We start from the raw sequence: 20,584 nt of genomic DNA, 5'->3' as shown, positions 1-20,584 counted from the left end.
TCCCATTAACTTTGTCCCAGCATTTATAGCCGTGTCTTCTGACATTTAGGCTCCTCGCTCTAGAATTTCTCTTCACCATTTCCTACTCCTTTCGGAACCACTGCTTTGACCAAGCTTCTTTTAGTCACCTGACCTATGTCTCTTTATTATTTCCTCTCACACATTTTTCCTTCTTTTAGGACCCTAAGTCAATGTTAATTGTTGTTGTTACATATCTGTCATATATTTTTCAGGGATATTAACGAACTGAAGCTCATTCCTCAAGCTTTGTGCCCCCACATGGTTGAGCTAATAAGCCAAGCCAATCTCACAATGCTCCCCCGAAGTTCACCCAGACGTAAAGAACTTCTCGATTACGCCACAAATTGCCTGGTAAGTTTTGCAGGACTTAAAAAAAAATCTACATGTTAATGTGTTGCTAATCTTCTGTGAATAATAGCAATGGTATAACATTGGCTGCAATCTGTAGCTGTGGGTGAGATGAACTGAATGGTCACAGCTAAGCCTCTGGTGACACAAGATGGTGAAATATCTTGAGGATTAAGGGGCATAGATTGGATAGACAACCCAGTGGCTAACAGCAAGCCACACAGTATGGTTTTAGGAGAAATGTTGCTACAGGAGAGGATGTGGAAAGAGGTAAAAGATCTTAAGACAGCAGACCTCCATACAGTGTCCAATGAACACCATCTCAGTTCTGCCTCAGGAACAAGCAAAGCACCATTTTGCCTGACTCAATTCTACCATTGGGCATTTCTTTCCTGAAATGCATTTATTATTTTAAATCTTGAAACCTCCTTCTTATGACCAAAAGTAGACTGTGGAGCTCCAATTTGTGACCACCTGACATACAAAGCTTTTGACTTTGTGTATTTCAATTGTATCGAGTCAGATAGATATTTAAGGTGGTTGAAAATTTGCCATCTTGATATTTCAGTCTGAATATGAAGGAGAAAGCATTCAAAAACTTTTACAAGCTAAATTACCTTACATCTGTTAATAGTTTTTAATTTCGTCTGTTATTGCATGTTAGAGCTAATTCAGTGCAATGTTTGAAATGTAGACAAAAATTTCAATTCTAAAATGCCGATGACAGATGCATGGTCTGTCTGGTAAATAACATCTGTTCACTGAATGCCTAAGTAAGTGTCCATCTGGAGATGCTTCAGTTCCCAATTCTAGACTCTCTGACTTTTGGATTGTACAAATTATCTTTCATGGTGAACATTTTATTAAAAATACTGTCAGATTTTGCATTTCATTACTCTTCACACTGGCATGGTCGTGCTTGTAAACATAAGGTGGCAGTCAATCAATGTTTAGCATGATTAAGGTCAGTGAAGCTTGTGACAGATGACGAGGGACAATATCTGTCTTCATCACCTGGGCATTAAATAATTCCGAGATAAACTGTAGAAAGGAAAATCCACTGAGGAGGAATTGCCATTTCAGAATTGAAAATTTGGGCTTGTTTCTGAACCTGACCAACTTTTCTTCCGTTGACTCAACGGAAGTGAGAATCAAGCAGGTTCATGGTCTGTGCTTTTCTGGTCCTCTTGGTCTATCTTGACAATGCCCGTGTAATAAAACAAAGGATCCCACAGTGCTCAGTTTACATGTGGTTTATCTGATTGCTCCTCTTTAGGGCTCTCTGTATGATTTGAATAACTCTTGACACCTTGTCAAGTCAAAATCTTTCACGAGCATGAAAGAATATGTATCACTGACAATGTACTTCCCAAGAATATTCACTTTCCACTCAGTAAGCCACTAATAAGTGGTTCATTCTAATTGCCGAAAATTGATATTTCATAAAGAAATTGATAGTTAGATATGCCCAAAACCAGAAAATGGTTAAATTTCACGTTTGTCACTCGTATCACAACAAACTGGTTTACTTAAAAAAAAAGTAGACACTAACAAAGGAGAAACGCATAGGACAGGTAGGACATAAAGAATCAATGTTTCACTATACGTACACAAAAAAAATGAAATTTACTGAGAGCTGCTAGTGATTAAAACAATCAATTGTATAAATGTAAATTGTTATATCATAGGCTTTTAAAGTAGCATAGGTAAATTTTAATTATGGCCACGATCCAGTTAAGAACTCTTGACACATTGACATCCAAACAAGCAAATTCAAACTCTCTTACTTTGATTAGAATGAAGCACTTCTTTATTTTAATTGATGCCTGTTGTTTCTTGTTCTCTTTCAACCTAGAAATGCTACATAGAACAAATATGGCAGTGTACATGAAAATCAGGTCACTGCCACATGCTCATTGTTTTTATGCCACATAAAGTGACTCCCGTTGTTGTAAGTGTACCTTGCCTTTAAGAAAATTCACTTTTAAGGACACCTTATGCTGAGTATACAATGTTGTGACACTCTCTGCCAGTTGGTCAGCTTTGCGTCTACAATCTACATACAGAAATCAGTTGGTTGATGTTTGCTTCATAATTTGCGAAATGTTTCATTGTTTTAAACACACTAACCTGTGATTTTTTATCAATCCCTGACAAGCAATTGAATATTAAAACTATTATCAACATATCATTCATAACATAGAAGAAAATTATAGTAAATTGGCCTCTTTACCTTGACTGTTTTCTGTCAAAGGCTGATCACAGGATAAATATGAGAGAATTTACCCTCCATATTAAACAGTGTATGTACAATATTGAATTGTCCAGTATTTATTGTTGACCTAATAAGTTGAAATTTGTCCCATATTTTTTATTCATGTAGAGGAGTTGAATCATGTTGGGCCCAGTATACGAAGATTAAAACAGTCAGTTATGTTTCTTTGCTTATATTTAAATTATTTGTTTGTAATGTACGAAACAAATCTAATGCTTCACACCAGCTGGTCAGAAATGATCCACAGGGATTTACTTTCTCTTTTCTGACATTAGTGCATAAAATCAACAGAATCAGAATTATGAGTAGATCATTTAGCCCATCAATCTGGCTCTGCGATTTTGTAAGCTCAGAGCTGATTTGATCATGGCCTTAACTTGACTTTCTTGTCTGTTCCTCATAAACATTAACTCCCTTGTCAATTAAAAATCTCTCTAAATCAGCCTTGATTCACTGATTCAGCTGTTAACTCTGTGAAAAATAATTCCGAAGATTTGTGACCCACTGAGAAAAAAAAATTATGCTCACCTCCATCATAAATGGGAAGCCCTTTCTTATTAAACCACTCCCCTTAATTCTAGATTTCCCCACAAGAGGAACGATCCTCCCAACGTCCAAGTTGTCAAGCTCCCTCAGAATCTCTTGGGTTTCAATCTGGTCATCTCGCGGACTTCTTAACTCCATTAGGCATAGCCAAATTTGCTCAACAGTCCCTTGTCCCAGGATTCTTAGTGGTGAACTTTCTCTGAACTGCTTCCAGTGCAGGTTTAATGCTTCTTAAAGAAGGAAACCAAAACCACACACAGTTTTTCAGGTACAATCTCACCAATGACCTGTAAAATCATTGCAAGACTTCCCAACTTTTATACCCTATCTCTTTTCAATAAAAGCCAACGTCCCATTCGCTTTTGAATTACTTGTTGTACCAGCTTACCAACTTTGTGTGACTTATGCATAAGACCAAATCCCTCCATGTTATTCTGCTGTCCTTCACTATTTAAATAATTTATTTTTCTATGAAAATGGACAAGCATATATTTCCACACATTATACACCTGCCACATTTTGCCTACTCATTTAAATTATTTATATGACATTGCACATTATTTCCATCTTCCTTACAATTATTTTCCCTATCTATCTTCTAACATCAGCAAATTCAAATACAATACTGTCTGTCCTTTCATAGAGTTACACAGTCAAAGAGTCATGGAGTCATACAGCATGGAAATAGACTTTTTGGTCCAACCAGTCTATGCTGACCATAATCACAAACTAAACTAGTCCCACCTGCCTGCGCTTAGCCAGTATCCCTCCAAACATTTCTTATTCATGTACTCATCTAAATGACTTTTAAATTTTGTAACTATACCCACATCCACCACTTCCTCTGAAAGTTCATCACACACACAAACCACTTTCTGTGTAAAAAAAATTGTCCCTCATGTCTTTTTAAAATATTCTTCTCACCTTACAATATGCCCCCTACTCTCAAAATACCCTACCCTAAGGAAAAGACACCTGCCATTAACCTTATCTACATCCAAATTATGAATATAGTTCATAACTGGTTGTAGGCCCAGCACTGATCCCTGCAGTATGTTACTAGTGACTGTTTTGTGAACCTTATTAATCCAAACTCTGTTTCATGTTCATCAGCCAATCCTTTATTCACACCAATACATCACTCCCAAGACCATGAAAGATTGTTTTAAAGATTGTTTTCTGCTCTCAAAAATCCCCTCTTGCCTAGACGAGTGCAGTTCCAACAACATTCAAAAAGCTTGACACTATCCAGAACAAAGCTGCCCACTTGACTGGCATCATATCCACAAACATTCACTCCCTCCAATTATGATCTACAGAAACAGCACTCTGCGCCCTCTACAAAATGCACTGCAGGAATTCACCATGGCTCCTTTGACAGCATCTTCTAAACTGATGATCACTACCATCTAGAGCGACAAGGGCAACAGATTCATGGGAACGCCACCATCTGCAACCTTCTCTCTAAGCCACTCACTTTACTGACTTGGAAATATATTACTGCTTCCTCAGTGTTGCTGGGGCAAAATCCTGGGACACACACCCTAATGGCATTGTGGGTCTATCTACATCAAATGGACTGTCATAATTTAAGAAGGCACCTCACAGCCATATTCTCAAGGGCAACTCAGAATGGTCAATAAATACTGACCATTGGCAAAACCCACATTCAGTGAGTGGATAAAACAAAATGATCACGTTTGACTTGCTACCCAACTCCATTTCCCGCTTAGTTCCCTTATCCATTGTTTCTTGAGACACTAAAACCTGTATATCTCAGCTTTAAAGACTCCATGAGGGAGATTCCACAAAGTTCTATGTATAAAAGTTCAAAGATTCGCAGTGCCCTGAATGAAGAAAGTTGTCTTCTTCTAGCCATATTCACAATGGGGTGTTGGAAGGAAATGGCATGAAATGATGCTGAGAAACTAACACACTCGGGTGGTAATGTGCTTGGAAATTAGCACAAATCTCAATGGTAACAATCAGGCAGAGTCTAATGACTGCTGTTGATATGCTGTCTCCTGTGTGTGTGCTACCAGCTCATTACTTATCTCCTCTCACATATATATTTACCAGATGTTATTGATAGCACATGCAAACATTTGCATTTCAATGTGTGCAAAACCAAAGACTGCAGAATGTAAAAATAAATTTGTAAAATCCTGGCTATTTATATCCAACACCAATCTATAGACAAATAACATATCTGTGAGACCCTGCTAGCATGGGGTTATTTGCTGTAACAGGATACAGAATTTCACAAGGCTGGGGATAATTTATTTCTTTTCAAAAACAAGTCAACTAATTATGTGAATTCAGCATGGCATGTTTGGGACCTCGTTGATGCATGACCAGCCAGCCTAATGCTGATCACATAATTAACAGGTTGGGATTAGACCAACACAAATGCTACAATTTGTGTCACATTAGCTTCCATAGTAAAATCAAAATATTTTTTTTAAATCAGTTTTTGTATTGAATCTGAAGGAACTGTACATTTATTCCACTTATGAGGATAGCTTGTGTGATGCAATTGTGATTTTCTAATGAATATTCTATTGCCTTTGTTCTCGCACCTTAATTAACTTGGTGGGCATTGTTGGTGGTTTCATTGCTCTGAATCTGATTTAAATTTAAAATGATGTATAATTGCAGTAAATTATCAATGTGTGGTCTATATGCCACATGGCAAAATCCATGAATAAACCACACTGATTTTTGGAAATCAAAGCAGAGAGATGATAATGTCCATTATGTGCAAGCCCTCTGCTAATTTAGAGAGAAAATAATTAACTAAGCACAGCTGTATTAATTCTTGGACTTGTTGAATTTATTCTAAACCTGACATGGATAAAGATATTTACTGAATTAATATTCTGGTGCAGAGACTGTCTGCTTGGCTTACTTGACAAAAGCCTACTTTCATCAAGTAAATGTCACTTATAATGAAGAAGATCAGATGATAAAATATAGCTCTTAGGTCAATATGACACTGTGGGTAGAATCTTAAAGAGGCAATAGGGGTCTCAATTTTTGACTAAAGAGCCAGCAAAAGCTCCATGTTGTCTTTTTTTTCAGGAAGACGCACCACATTTTTTTTAACCACTTGGATATATATCAGGCCAGCTGCAGGTATCCCTCGAATGAAGGACGCTAAGGGGAGAATTTCCATCTGCTTCGTCTCTGATTGACCTAGTGGCAGTAGGATGTTGATGGCTACCCTCGGTACAACATCCAGCCAAGGACCCAGGAACTTTGCTGGATCACAGTTCGAGTGGTGGCAGGAAGGAGTCAGCGGAATGGGGAGGACGTAGTTCTCAGCAAACCACACATTTCCAGTGCTGGCTCCCTTGTTCAGGCTCTGAGTGCCTTTGAACGAAAGACCACATCCTGCCCGTGTCAGTATTATATACGCAGGTCCTTTCAGAGATCAATCTGAACAGCTTCAGAATTGATCGAGAGCACGTGATGATCATTGAACTTTGTATTTAAGACTTGGGTTCTTGGAGAGGCTCATAGCTGCTGACTCACTGGCCCTGTTCCCTGGCATTGTTCACACCCAGGTGTCCTCGAAGAGGGGGCATGCCGTGTACACTAATACCCTCATTGCCTTGAGAGACAGCTGGGTACCGCAGGGGCTGGAGTGCCTTCTCTGCCCCTCCAGCACCATTTTAATTTAGTGTCCATCCTCTCTCCGTACCTTTCTCTCACCTTTGGTGTTGTTGCTTTACCCTGGCCAGGCTATGCACATAAATTAATAATTAATTGGAAACTCAGGTATTTTAGTGGTGGTGCATAAACATGCAGAGTAACACAGATGATTGGGTGATGAATGAAAAAAACATCAGTTGGGTGCGAAAGCACTTCTTTTACGTTCTTTTCAGAGAGAGGTGGGCACCACAGTGGTTAAAGTGTATCATTTCTCCTCCCAACTTCATTCGGCTGCTGGTTTATTTGGGGGAAGAAAGAGCTGAATTTTTGTGGTACAGTGGTAGTGTCCCTCCCTCTGAGCCAGAAGGCCTGGGTTCAAAACTAACATGATCCAGCCATGTCTGATCAGGTTGATGTTTTTCAAAAATCAGTACAAAAAGAGCTGGTTAATAGCCACAGTGGGAGTTGTTTCTGGACAGGTAAAGGATCCAGTCAAAGAAGGTAGAATCTGGAGTTTGCAGTGAACTGTAGCTCTACGATACAACAGTTGAAAACTTGGAAAGTCATTTGTAGTTTGATTCAGCTATGGATATCAGTCAATTAAAAAGTCCCTAACCCTGGCACTTCAGGATCTTGCAAGCAACCATACACTGTGGATTGCCCTTCCAGTAAAGCAACTTCTCATCTACTGCTGAGTTCATACCAGCTGCGGCAGGATGAGGCATTTAAAGACGTATTAATTCCCTACCTAAGGGCCTCAATTGGTAGCGAGTAGGAAAGCCGTCCACTGGCCTTCCAAACAAAAACTAAATCATGTTGGAGTCAGGAAGGCAGCAGGTCCACAACTCTCCAACCTACCACCCGAATAAATGCCCTGTCTGCCACCAAACACACCACAGCACACAATTCCACCCTATGGTAACTGGTGGCCATCCACAGCCTAAAGCACAGCAGCCAATTTTCAAACCAAATGTGACATTGCAAGACATTTTCAGACTGATTCCTGCCATAATTTGTATGAGATTGCACTCGATTCTATTTTAGGTCATTTCCATGTGGGATTTCAAGTAACCTTGTTGTTCCTATTTGGAAACTAGTTGAATAACATATTGTACTCCACTCATACTGGCTCCTAACATACTCGTTCACAGTGCGTCAAAGCCTTTAGGATAGTGATAACCTGTTCAAGAGAAAGTTTGCAGGGATGGAAAATATTGATTTTACTGTTGGAATTGAAAATTCATTTTCTGATTTGACTTGATTTGTTACACAATCAAACCAAGAGCTGAAAATAAATGGTTGGGATTGGCTTTTCTACATTAATGATTCTCAAACTGTACTCTCCCACTCCTGGTGTGCTCTCATACCTCACTCAACTCTTGCTCTCTGCAAACTTCTTTCCTGATCTTATTCAATAATCCACTGCCTGCTCTGCTTCTGTTTAAGATCTCTCCACACGGTAGATTCAACGTTTTAGAAATTAGAGAAAAAAAATAAATTTTACAATCTTGCATGAGAGTAAGGAAGACCGAGGAACAAAAAGGAGAAACAGAAATGAAATGGAGTGGGACATACTTGGTCAGATGCATTTAGGTTCTGAATTTTGCGTTCATGACAAATAGTTTCAGTCTTGTCCAAATGCTAAAGTCTCAAACTTACTCAGAACTAACTGAATGAATTATTCCAGAGAATCTCACTTTATGAACAGTTTGGATCTCAACTGTGGTTTTATGCTTTATTTACACTAAATCTAAGACAGTGGTGCAGGCAGAAACCTTTTTAGATTAAATCTCCCATAAAATAGGCACACAGTGAAGGAGGAACATGACAAATCCAGCAAGGAGACAGGGTATTGTGTGGAGGGGTGGTGGTTTGTAGTTGTGGAAAAGAGAGAGCGGCACAGAGAAGCAAAGAAAGAAGAATGTAGCAAAGATATAGAGAGAAGTTAAGGCGACCTGTCAAACCAGAAATGACTTGTGCAGGCGAGAAATGTAAACAAGAGAAAGCGAAAGTGGAGAGAAGGAATTAGAAGTGAACAGGCAAATATAAACAAGAATGACATTCATAAGACTTCAAAGAAAACTTTTATTATCACAATCCATAGCCGTTGGGGAATAGTCTATAAAAATGTTTTAGTTAGACCAATGCTGCCACTGTAAGCTAAGAATGATTCCTTTTTGGTAGAAAATATCTGAAAGCAGATGAATAAAGTTGGCTGCTTCAAGTGACATCAGTTCTTTGACCAAAACCTCCAGTAGCATCCCACCCATCTAAACTGCACTCGACAAATTAAATTCAATTTTTTTGAGGAGATGATATCCATGCAGATTGAGGTATGCAACAGCTGCTTATAAACATCACGTTGCTTGCAATTACAATGGTTATGGTCAGACGATGGCGGTTTGCAGCATCGTGCTTGATAAAGAAGGATCAAAAGCATCCAAATTTCAAAACCATCAGAAAAAACAATTCACCACCTTACACTGCGAGCACAGACACATTTCCAAAATCTGCTCAACTCATCTATTTCTAACTGTTCATGGCCTTAAATCCATTCCAAACACTGCACTCAGTTTAGGGGTTTGAATTTTACAGATGACACTTTATATTTGCAACAATATTTTTAAATGTATAAATTTTATTAAATGATTGAATTGATATGAATTCAATGGATGAGAGGAAAATGCAAAAGTAAATTGCAATTTACCAGGTTAGTGGGGAATCTGGGCCTGCCAGTGTACACAGCCTTTTGACCCAGGGAGATAAAGCATGCAAACACTGTTGCTAGGTTTCTATCATTGCCAGCAAAAATGATCACATCATCTCAATTTAACCTCAGCCAGCTGTGTTTAGAATATTCACATTTTAAAATTGAAACACCAGTAACTCACATGTAATATAATGATTAATTTTCACCAGTTTTATAAGTTGTAATTTTGATTAGATAGAACATTGTTTAAGATGAAACAACGTTCATTTTATTTTTATTTTAATCACTTCTGGACAAGCTTTTATGGCATACCATTGTGCAGCAGCACATTGGTTGAAAAACACTGATGTACATGAAAATCAGGAAAATCTCTATCATCTAAAATAACAGAGATTTGAACTGAAGTAAAAAGATTGTCAGTGGAGAGTACATAAAAAAAGTAGAAATTGAAGGCAGCATTCAAAGTAGTTGGAAGTGGGTAGTGGTTCACATCTGGAGCCTTTTATGTACACAGGGTATATCAGAGATTTAAGTATAGAAGAAGAGAATCAAGTGCTGCAATGTTCTGATGATATGAAAATAAAGGATGCAGTTAATTCTTGAAAAGAACAAAGGAAACGGAAAATGCTGAGTGATGAGTTGGCAGAATTGTCTGAAAAAGCAGTTGATGTGTTGGAATTTCAATGTCATTAAATGTAAGGTGACACTACTCGATAAACAAAATAACACCATAATCCTTACTCTGAATGGAACTATATTTGCTGCTGTGGAAGAACAAAGGGCTTTAACAAGGCCATGAGACGGAGAAACTAAAGTAGGTTTTCAGCCCTTTGAGCTTGCTGTATCGCACATAAAGGCTCCTTAGACGGCATCTTCCAAATCATGTCCACCACCATCTAGAAGGACAGATACATCAGAAAAGCATTATCTTCACGTTGCCCTCCAAGCCACACAGCTTTGAATTTTGAAATATATTGCTGATCCTTTAGTGTTGCCGGGTCAAAGTCCCTACCTAATGGTATTGCTGGTGTACCTTTAGGATGTGGACTGCAGACGCTCGTGAAGGCCCTCACCACCACTTTTTTTAAGGGCAACTAGTAGTGGGCAATAAATGACGGCCATCCATTGACACCCACATCCCATGATTAGATAACAAAAACAACATAAGGTCTGTGGAATATAAAGGATATAATCTGTTATGAACTCGCATGAAACCACATGTCCTCAGTTTATATACAAAAGCTAAATGCTACAGATGCCGAATATCTAAAACTAAAAGTGAGCTTTCTGGAAATATAGAGCCAAACTTGAATGCTGCCTAGCTCTATTTCAACAGACCTGATGGGTCATGAATCATGAATGCAGTAGTATTTAAAATTAATAATGAATGGAAAAGGATAGATAGAAGCAGGCATGTTGGGGTCAAGAACAATGGCTCAGAGGCAGAAGGTTAAATGGAAGTGATTTTAACACAGAGGGTAGGAGAAATATCTGTCCTGCTGAGTGACGAAGCTGCAAAATTCACATCCATGGTTTGAGGCTAAAGCTATGTCAACATTTTAGATTGGATATATGGATGAAAGGGAAATGTTTAAAGGGAAATTGGACAGATAAAGGTGATTCAAAATGTGAACTATGTTGGTGTCTAATCATTGGGACTGCTTAACTGTTTCATTTTGCACTTTCAGTATTTTTATTCTATTCTTCTAACCACCAAGTAACTTATACTGTTTGAATTCCATGAAAAAACTGATGTTGTGATTTGCTATATGAGCTTCTCTCTTTGCTTTGTTTCATTATTCACTGACAGAATTTGACTGCATCTGCAATGACAGAGGATGATGGTAACAGCTTGGGTTCCCTAGTCTGTGCATTTAGTCCAGACGACATTAACAATTTAAACAACACTGTCTTCCTGGCGATTGTTGATCAACTTCGAGAATGTGGACGATTTGATGAGACGAAGAAGACAGCTCTTAGACAGAAGATCCTATCAGCCTATCCGTAAGTACAAACAAGGGTTAACTTCAGCTTTAGTTTAACAGATTCATCCGAGTTGCTGCAGGCATGAGGAACTCGAGTTAAAGAGGTAGACTGGAGAAGAGAAGTGAGAGAAGATTAAAGGGCTTCAATAAAGTGATGGAGAAGAACTGTTTCCCATGGGGCAGCATTGTGGCTCAGCACTGCTGCCTCACAATGCCAGGAATCTGGGTTCGATTCCAGCCTCGGGCAACTGTCTGTGTGGAGTTTACACATTCTCCCTGTGTATGCGTGGCTTTCCTCCGGGGGCTCTGGTTTCCTCCCAAAGTCCAAAGATGTGCAGGTTAGGTGAATTGGCCATGCTAAATTGCCCATAGTGTCCAGGGATGTGCAGGCTAGGTGGATTAGCCATGGGAAAATGCAGGATTACAGGGATTGTGTATGGGAGTGGGTCTGGCTGGGATGCTTTCCAGAGCGTTAATGTGGACTCGATGGGCCAAATGGCCTGCTTCGGATTCTATTATTCTATGACTTGTGGCAGAATCCAGAAAAGGAGAGCTCAGATTTAGTTCTGTTGTCATACAAAGTGATGGATACATGAGGAGAAACTTTTTCAAAATCAGGAATGCACTGTCTGAGAGAATGAGATGGAGGTTGGTTCATTTGAAACATTTGGAATGGAATTGACTGTCTACAAACAAAGGCTGTGCATGGTTTTTGGGAGAAGATGGGAAAGGTACTAGTTGCGTTGTTCATTCACAGAGCTGGTCCAGACAGGAGGCTGGATGGCATCCTTCTGGCCAGTAACAATTCTGTGGGTTCTGAGAGGTTTTCAGAATGGCTATAACCAATGTGCACAATACATTTCTGTGAAATATTGTCTGCGTTTTTTTTTAAACCTAGGCCTCTCTCAGAATGGACAGTCGACGAGCTCACTGAGTTACGTAGCCTACTGGCAGTTCTCACGTATGAGGATTTTAAATCAATCCCCAATAATGTAAGTAAAATAGCATAATGGTTCTATATTTGGTACCTGCACTGACAGATATTATTGCAGGTGCTGACCAGCAAAGATCAGACTTGAAATGTTTTCATGTGTCATTTATGAGCCACATTCACCAAACCCTCATTTTCCCAGAGAAGAGCTGCAAATAAGAGAGGGGTAGGCAAATAGGAGAGGGGAAACACTATCTCACTGAATCCCTAATTCTGCTGCCTGGGAATTTAGGGTCAATAGGATCAGTGAATATGTTTTATCTCCTTGGGGAAAGCGAATTATTTTTCATTCATGGGATGGAAGTATCCAAGACTGCGTATATTGCCTGTCCATAAGTGTCCTGAAGAAAGTGTGCTCAGCTACTTGCTTCAACCACTACAGTCCAGATGGTTGAACCCACAGTGCTATGAGGGAGGAAGCTACAGATTTTTGAACCATTGACAATGAAGAAACAGCAAATAGTTCTAAGTCTGAATGTTACTGCAGATTAGGGTGTTCCCATAACTCAGCTCCACTTGTTATTAGAAATGGGAGAGTTTTGGGCTTTGTAAGTCTTATTGAAGGAGCTACGGGGAGTTGCTCCAGTGTATCTTGTAGATGATACGCACAGCTATTACTATATAATGGTGGAAAGAACTAATGTTTAAAGATGGCTGTTGAAAGAGGGCTGCTTCATCTTGAATGATTTCAAACTTCTTGGGTGTTACTGGAGACACATTCATCCAAGCAAATGGAAATTATTTGATCACATTCCTGAATTGTGTACTGTGGATGGTGGAGAGGCTTTGGGAAGTAAAGAGCTGAGTTACATAATTCCTGGCTTTTGACTGACACTTGTCATGACACATTAAGTGGTTGCTCCAAATAGATTCCTGTCTTTATATTTGTCCATTATTGCTTGCAGGGGCTTTTCTAACTCCCCCTTTGCAATTAATTTCATCCCAAACAACAATGTATTTCTTGGGTACAGTCAATTATAAAACATGTTAACTTTGTAACATTTGGCTTTTGCTATAGGAGGACATCCAAACAGCACTCTTGGAAATCCTGTCTGCTCACAAGTCTACTAGGAATTTTGTCCCTCCTGATTTTGATAATTCCCCAAATGTCTCTGCACTTTATCAAAAAGTCTTCAGTACGCTGAACAGCACTTCACAAAGCAGGAGAAAACATGCAACAGGTACGTATCACAAAGGTCATCAATCTTCAGACCAAAAGCACCATGAATAAGGAGGTCAACAAAGCAAGATCAACATTGTAGTAACCGTGTGGGGAAATGTTTATCTTTTCTGCCTGGGAGTTAAGCAGTTTCTGTGAAGAAAAGAGCGGAAAATCTAACAGAAAATCACCCATTAGTAAAGCCAACTCAATTTTCATTTCATTTAAGTTGATAAGAGAAAATTCGAACAGCATCTGTGACTGAAATGGAATCTTTCCCATTGAAATTCCTTCTTTGCCCTCTCCCATGAGATGCTTAATGCTCACAAGTGTTCCCTCAAAAAAGAATGATAGGCCAAACAAATCCAGAACTCCCTGGACTCAAAAAAAGGAGAGAGAAATTAAGACAAAGAAGAAGTATGCTGAATAGAGGTGTCAGCAGAAAGTACAATTGAGAATCAAGTTGAATACAGAACGTTCAACAGGGAGGTGTAAAAGGAAGTAAGAGAAGCAAAGAGGAGTTATATAAAGAAAATAGCAGTTAATGTAAAGGGGAATCTTTCAGGACATAAATAGTAAGAAGTATCTTTCTTCGCACAATGAGTACATAAGATCTGGTATGCACTGCTGGAAATTTTGTAGAAGTAGGTTCAACCAGGGCATTCAAGCCAGCATTAGATGATGGCCTGAACACAAAGTCTGTGTCAGTTATGGGAAAGTTTCAGGAGAATGACACTAAGTCATAACACTCATTTGGAAAACTGGTGTAGACGTGATGGACTGAATGGCCTTCTTCTGGTCCATTAAATTTCTGTGAAAGTATGAATCAATTATAAGCAAAATAAGACCAGATTAGGGAAAATCCTTTGGACTGATAAATGTGGGTGAAGGATCAATTCATCTAGTATACTCGTGAGACGACATCAAATTTGAAGTTAAAACAACGTGCTATCTTTTAGTGTCTTGTATTTAATATTACAGATACAGCCTTAATTTGATTTTGGCTTTTCAGCAGTGTGAGCAGTCTTACCTCTGAATCGAATATTTTAGGTCCGCTGCAGAATATGGAGATGAATTTTTGAAGATCCATGAAGGAAGTTAGGTGGGGATCATGGAAGGTGGGACTATAGAAGCAAAGTTTTAAAATGGTGCATCAGGTAGTTGTTTTAGGGAATCCTCAACTTGGTGCACACATGCCGATAAATTTCAACTCCATTACTTTCTCAAAGTGGGCCAAAGAATTGTTGTGAACTTAATTTCTCGATAAACTGGTTCATATTTTCTGAGTCCATACGCCATGGACCCTGCAGTCAACTTTCACAGACTGTGATCTTTGTCTAAGATCACCAGAGTAGGTAAATCCTTCTTCTTATTTGTTATTTACTTTCCCTTCCAGATTGCCCAAAACGTCCCACCGCAGAGGAAATCGAAACTCTTGGAGAAGCCAACAGTTTATGGACTGTTGAACAGTTGAGTTGTATTTCAGTCGAAGACTTCATAAATTCACTGGACACACTGACTGAAGTTGAAGGCTTCAACATCGCTCAGCTGAAAGCATTAAAATCAAAGGCCTTGGAGGTGAGGGGATAGTGATAGGAGAGAAAACGCTTTGTTTGTCTCCTCAGCAAAAACTTGTGAACACATTCTTAAACAGTTAGAGTCCAGGTTATTTACAGCAGTTGATCAGATGGGTAGTCAATAAACCAGTTGCATCACTCAGCTGATGGTACTAGAGAGAGACTGGAACTAATTTCATGCTTGGTACACTGCTGCATAATAATGTTTGCAGCGGTTGACTCAAATGGAACAGGAATTCCATTGACCTTACTATGGAGGTGTGTCAGACATATTTCTTTGGGGAGAGCAAATGATCCTGTGATGGAGGTCCTTTCAGCAATCAGGAGAGGGTGGAAGAATTTCTGGCAGACCTGGAGGTGTCTTCTAACCCTTTCATCAGCATCCAAAAAATCCATCCTGCTATTTGATTTGGGTCATTTTTGGTACAGCTTTATAAATGTTGATTTTATCAATGGCATAGTACTCTTTATATAAATATTTTTTGAGGCTTTTGCCTTATTTGGCTGGGAGCTTGGCCATTCATTTTGAGGGCAACTCAACAATCATGACTTTGGGAAGCCAGTAGGTATAGGAAAATTGGAATAACATTGTGCTTTCTTACTGCCCCAATTTTTCAATGGTGAGATACAACTCACAAATATCAATCAGCTCCATTCTATTTATAGTAAAGGATTAAATAACCGTTCTTCCTGTAGTATTGAACTTAAATGTAAGAGGGAAAAAGTGTCTCTAATAGACAATGATTAGTTTTTACATTTTGTTGGGTTGTTACAATTTAAAAATAATTTGATTGATAATGTTGCAGCAAAGAATTTTTCAATGAAAAATCAAATCTTGCATTTAAAGGACTCGATGAACATGTCACACCTTCTCAGAGCACCCTGCCCAAAATTAGGCAGGTCAACGTATGCATAAAACACTACTATAATATGGAATCTTTAAACTAATTCAGCTAGAATTACCAACTAGGTGATTAGATTAAACCCAGTGGAGAACCATTTTCTTCAGGCTTCTCTGTAGTGAGTTGAAATGCTGTTAACTATTGGCATACAGCAGGTCAGTGGACTCAGCCAATAACTAAGCCAATGGCTACAGTTTTCAGGAAAACCAAGCAGACCCTCCATAAGTGTCTGATGGTTGAACCTTTTGAATCAGCCCCTGGCTCTGCTGTCAAGGATTGACATGTCTTACACCTCCACTCAACTTCATCAGGCTGCACCTCCACATTTGGCTTTCCATTTTGCTCTGTGTCTCATTGTATAACAATTTGTTGCCTTTAATCCCATTCAAAGGTTGTCTCTCAACTGTTGAGTATGAGGGAATTTTAATAAAGTGGAAAATGACTGACTGTCAGTGTTGCCAGAGATAACAGGGACAGCCAGACCTTGCTTGCCAGCAATCATCTCAATGGTATCCTGGGTGCAGCTAATGTTTGGTGCATCTGAGTAATTTCCTGTCCTTATGAACTTTTTTTGAACGTTTTGTAAGGAAAGAAGTATCTGTCAAAGAACTTGAAAAACAGATTGGATAATGAAATATCAAAGAGTCTATTATCTCACAGATCCACTCTGAACATTGAGACTCCAAAACTGCCAATTCCAACCCCTGAAGAGTTAAAGCATGTTATTGGGGTTACAGGATATGAACTTCATATGATTTGAGTCTTGGACAGCAGCACTTCCTCATCCAGGAATCTGGAATTATGTGCTGTTACCTTCAGGAGGCATAGTACTAACTACTTATTCACTTTCTGGAGTCTCTATATCCTGTAACCCCAATCAATCATTCAATTGAATGTGTCATAGCTGAAAGAAAAAGTGGATCTAGATGCCCAATCTCCATTATTCTAACATAATTTGCATGATGTATTGTACTTCACATGTGTGTTGCCAAATGACTACTCCTGGGGACAGAGAACATGGTACAATATGAACCCACTAAAGAGAAATGCTTAACTGTTGTTCAAAAGAATATGTATCACTGTCACTGTGATTTGGTTAATTGCACAATTACTCACTGAAAATCTTTTCTGACTTAATGAAGGCATTAAACTGTTTTTGGTATTACGAGGGCATTCTTGGATTATGGGGGTCTTGTGCATCACTACCTTCTTGCACTAGTCCAAGTTGCTGTATATGATGGTGACTACCTCTCCTTCAACACTTACATTCATTGGTCCTGCAATTTGAACCAGCTCTACTTCCACTTTTCACACTATTTTCATTCAGCGCAAACTATTTAATTTGAATTCAAGAGCTCATTCTGTCGAAGATCAAGTCCACAGACTCATTAGTATTTTGAAGTACTCCTCAGAGTTGCCTCGGAATATTAGATTCTGATGCAAAGTTAATAAAAGACATTTGCAGGTTATGAATTTAAACTCAATTTGTTACACAAAAAATAAAGCTCGCTACTTGAAGAAGTTGAGTAAGAGAACTTATTGGAGATTCTAGATGTTAATACAGATTCTGAAACCCTGTCATCATGAAGAATTTTACCTCCTTAATCAACCCATCTATTTATACGTGCAAAATATATGTGCAGCTCACTACCACCTTCTCAAGGGCAGCTAGGAATGGGCATTAAAGGTGGGCTGACAGTGAGAGTAATGTCTGACAAGTGAATGACAAAAATGCTGCCATTTTTGTACATCAGCAAAGCTGGAGGTGTAAATTGGGCTCAAGTCTACTCCAGCCAAAACCTACCTGTTTAATTGAATATTCTTGAAGAAATTAAAATAGTAAATGAAACAGTTCTGGGGCCTTGAGGTAACATGTTGATGAAGGTTACAGAAATATTACATAACCAACCAATTCAGACTGATAAGAAAAACTTGAGGTGCATAATAAGCTAGAAGTAGCATCTAAAGGGAAACCAAAACAGAGAAGGGATTGAAAATTAACTGGCAGCCTGAGGCATTAACTTGTAAACTAATTGAGAATGAGCATTAATTTGTGTATTAAGGTTGTAAGTCTGTTTATTGTAGCATGCAGTGACTGATATGATATCGCGGTTTAAACCAAATCGCAGTAAAAATGGTTTAAGAAAATCACAAAAGGCCAGCTTCATGTTCCCTTTCACTGCATCTTGAGCATTTTTTGTTATTTACTAGATAGCAATGAGACTAGACAAAATTTTAACACCATGTTGATATTCATGCTATTAGTGGAGGGACTGTTGTGAATGATCCTGTATTTTTTGCTGTTTAAGATGTAATAGAAGGTTAATTAAAATGCAAAGCAGGAGACGAGTGTTTGATTCAAATTGCTGCAATATTATTCATTAGAGCTATTAATAAGTAGTTTGGGGGAATCATTTTCTCATTTATTTAAATTAAGTTTGTTGATTTCAGTGGACTGAAAACAGGAAAGTTGTGAATGTAGGAACAGGAGCAGGCCATTCGGCCACTCAAAATTATTCCACCATAACATTTGAGGCCAACTGCACTTTAACTCCATTTACCCACGTTTGATCCACATCCGTTGATAGCTTTACCCATTTAAAACCTGTTGATCTCAGGCTTAAAATTTAACCAGTATCCACAGTCTTTTGGGAAGAGCATTCCACCTTTCAGTAATCCTTTGGGTGAAAATTCTTCTTGATTTCACTTCAGAATGGTTTAGTGCTAATTTTGAAATTGTTGAGGTTTGAGATTCAGGATTCTTTTTTTATACCCATTGAATCTTTTTTTATATTTAAATTTATCAATTAATTCATTCCTCGAACTTTTAAACTCGTGGGAATATAACACAGCATGTCTTCTTCATTATAGAATCCCTACAGTGTGGAAGCAGCCCATTCGGCCCCTCAAGTCCACCACAACCCTCCAGAGAGCATGCCACCCAGACCAAATCCCTGTAGCCCAGCATTTCCCATGGTTAATCCATCCAGTCTGCACATCCCTGGGCACTTTAGCATTGTTAATCTACCTAACCTGCACACCTTTGGTCTGTCAGAGGAAACACATGCAAACTCCACACAGGCAGTTAGCCAAGGGTGGAATTGAACCCAGGTCCCTGGTGCTATGAGGCAGCAATGCTAATCACTGTGCCATTGCCTGAAAGGGTTAGTTCAACTTTTAGCCACAGTTCAATTTTGGTAAACTAACATGGCACGTCTTATATTTCCATGAGTTTAGAAGTTTGAGGAGTGAATTAATTGATGTATTTTAAAGAAAGACGTGATTCAATAGATACAGAAAAGAATCCCGAATCTCAAACCTCAACTACAATTTCAAAATTAGCACGAGAATATTCTGAAGTGAAACCAGCAAGCATTTTCACCCAAAGGATTATTGAAAGGTAGAACTCTCTTCCCAAAAGACTGTGGATGTTGGTTAAATTGCAATTTTAAGACTGAGATCGATAGGTTTTACTGGGCAAAGCATATGGATCAAATGTGGTTAAATGGAGTTAAGGTGCAGACGGCCTCAAATGCTTTGGTGGAATATTTTGAGTGGATGAATGGCCTGCTCCTGTTCCTACATTCACAACTTTCCTGTTTTCAATAAACCTTTCCAATGCAAATATGTATTTTTTGAGGTACATATACTTTCAAGTAAACACAATATTTCAGTTAAAGTATTATTGAAACTCTATTGTAATAAAATCATGGTAATGTAAGGGATTCAGTGAGACCTTTTAATTGTCTTGGAATTCTTTGACCAGTTACCAACCAATTGGCCCAAACCAATAAATAAAATCTTGTGTTCCTGAAGGATACACTATGATATTGGCACAAGTATTCCAGTCATAGAAAATGCATTTTACAATAATCATAATGTCTATTTTAAGGATGAAATTCATTAAATTCATGATAACCGTCATCAGCAAAAGGGAAGAAAGTGAGAAAACCTGTCAGTGTTTTATGTAGATCTGGGAGAGGCCATTCATCCCATTGAGATGGTTGCACGATTTCATACAATCATGGCTAATCAAATATCTTAATGCCTTTTACCCACACTATCCCCGTAATCCTTATGCCATTTGTCGTCATGAATCTATGAATCTCTACATTCAACATACTCAAAGAGTGAACTCAGCTTTCTAAGGTGGAGAATTCCAAGGATTCACAACATGCTGAATTTAAAAGAAAAAATTCTACTTAACCTAGTCCTAAATAGCATCCCCCTTATTATTAAATTGTGTCCCCTGTTTCAAGATTCCCAGGGCTGCATCAACCCTATCTATCCCTCTAAGTTTTTTGTAGGTTTCAATGAGATGCTTTCTCATTCTTTGAAAAATGTAGACAGTACAGGCTGAGATAGTAGGAACAGTTTTTTTTTTTTTTTTTTTTTTTTTTTTTTTTTTTTTTTTTT

General features: G+C 38.6%; 1 protein-coding gene across 1 annotated transcript in view; it reads left to right on the top strand.

The window, feature by feature from the left end:
• The window catches only part of LOC109919559 (otoancorin-like), a 200,571-nt gene that overhangs the window by 164,245 nt on the left and 15,742 nt on the right, over positions 1 to 20,584 (top strand). The window contains exons 15-19 of the mRNA XM_048615372.1: positions 234 to 372; positions 11,365 to 11,558; positions 12,438 to 12,531; positions 13,549 to 13,711; positions 15,086 to 15,267. Of these exons, the coding sequence (XP_048471329.1) occupies positions 234 to 372; positions 11,365 to 11,558; positions 12,438 to 12,531; positions 13,549 to 13,711; positions 15,086 to 15,267 (772 nt within the window). The remainder of the gene's footprint in view (positions 1 to 233; positions 373 to 11,364; positions 11,559 to 12,437; positions 12,532 to 13,548; positions 13,712 to 15,085; positions 15,268 to 20,584) is intronic.

This window comes from Rhincodon typus, chromosome 32 (assembly GCF_021869965.1).
Source record: "Rhincodon typus isolate 14 chromosome 32, sRhiTyp1.1, whole genome shotgun sequence".
In the NCBI taxonomy this organism is placed as follows: Eukaryota; Metazoa; Chordata; class Chondrichthyes; order Orectolobiformes; family Rhincodontidae; genus Rhincodon; species Rhincodon typus.
The sequence above is the reverse complement of the archived record's forward strand: the minus strand, read 5'-3'. Positions and strand labels throughout refer to the sequence as shown.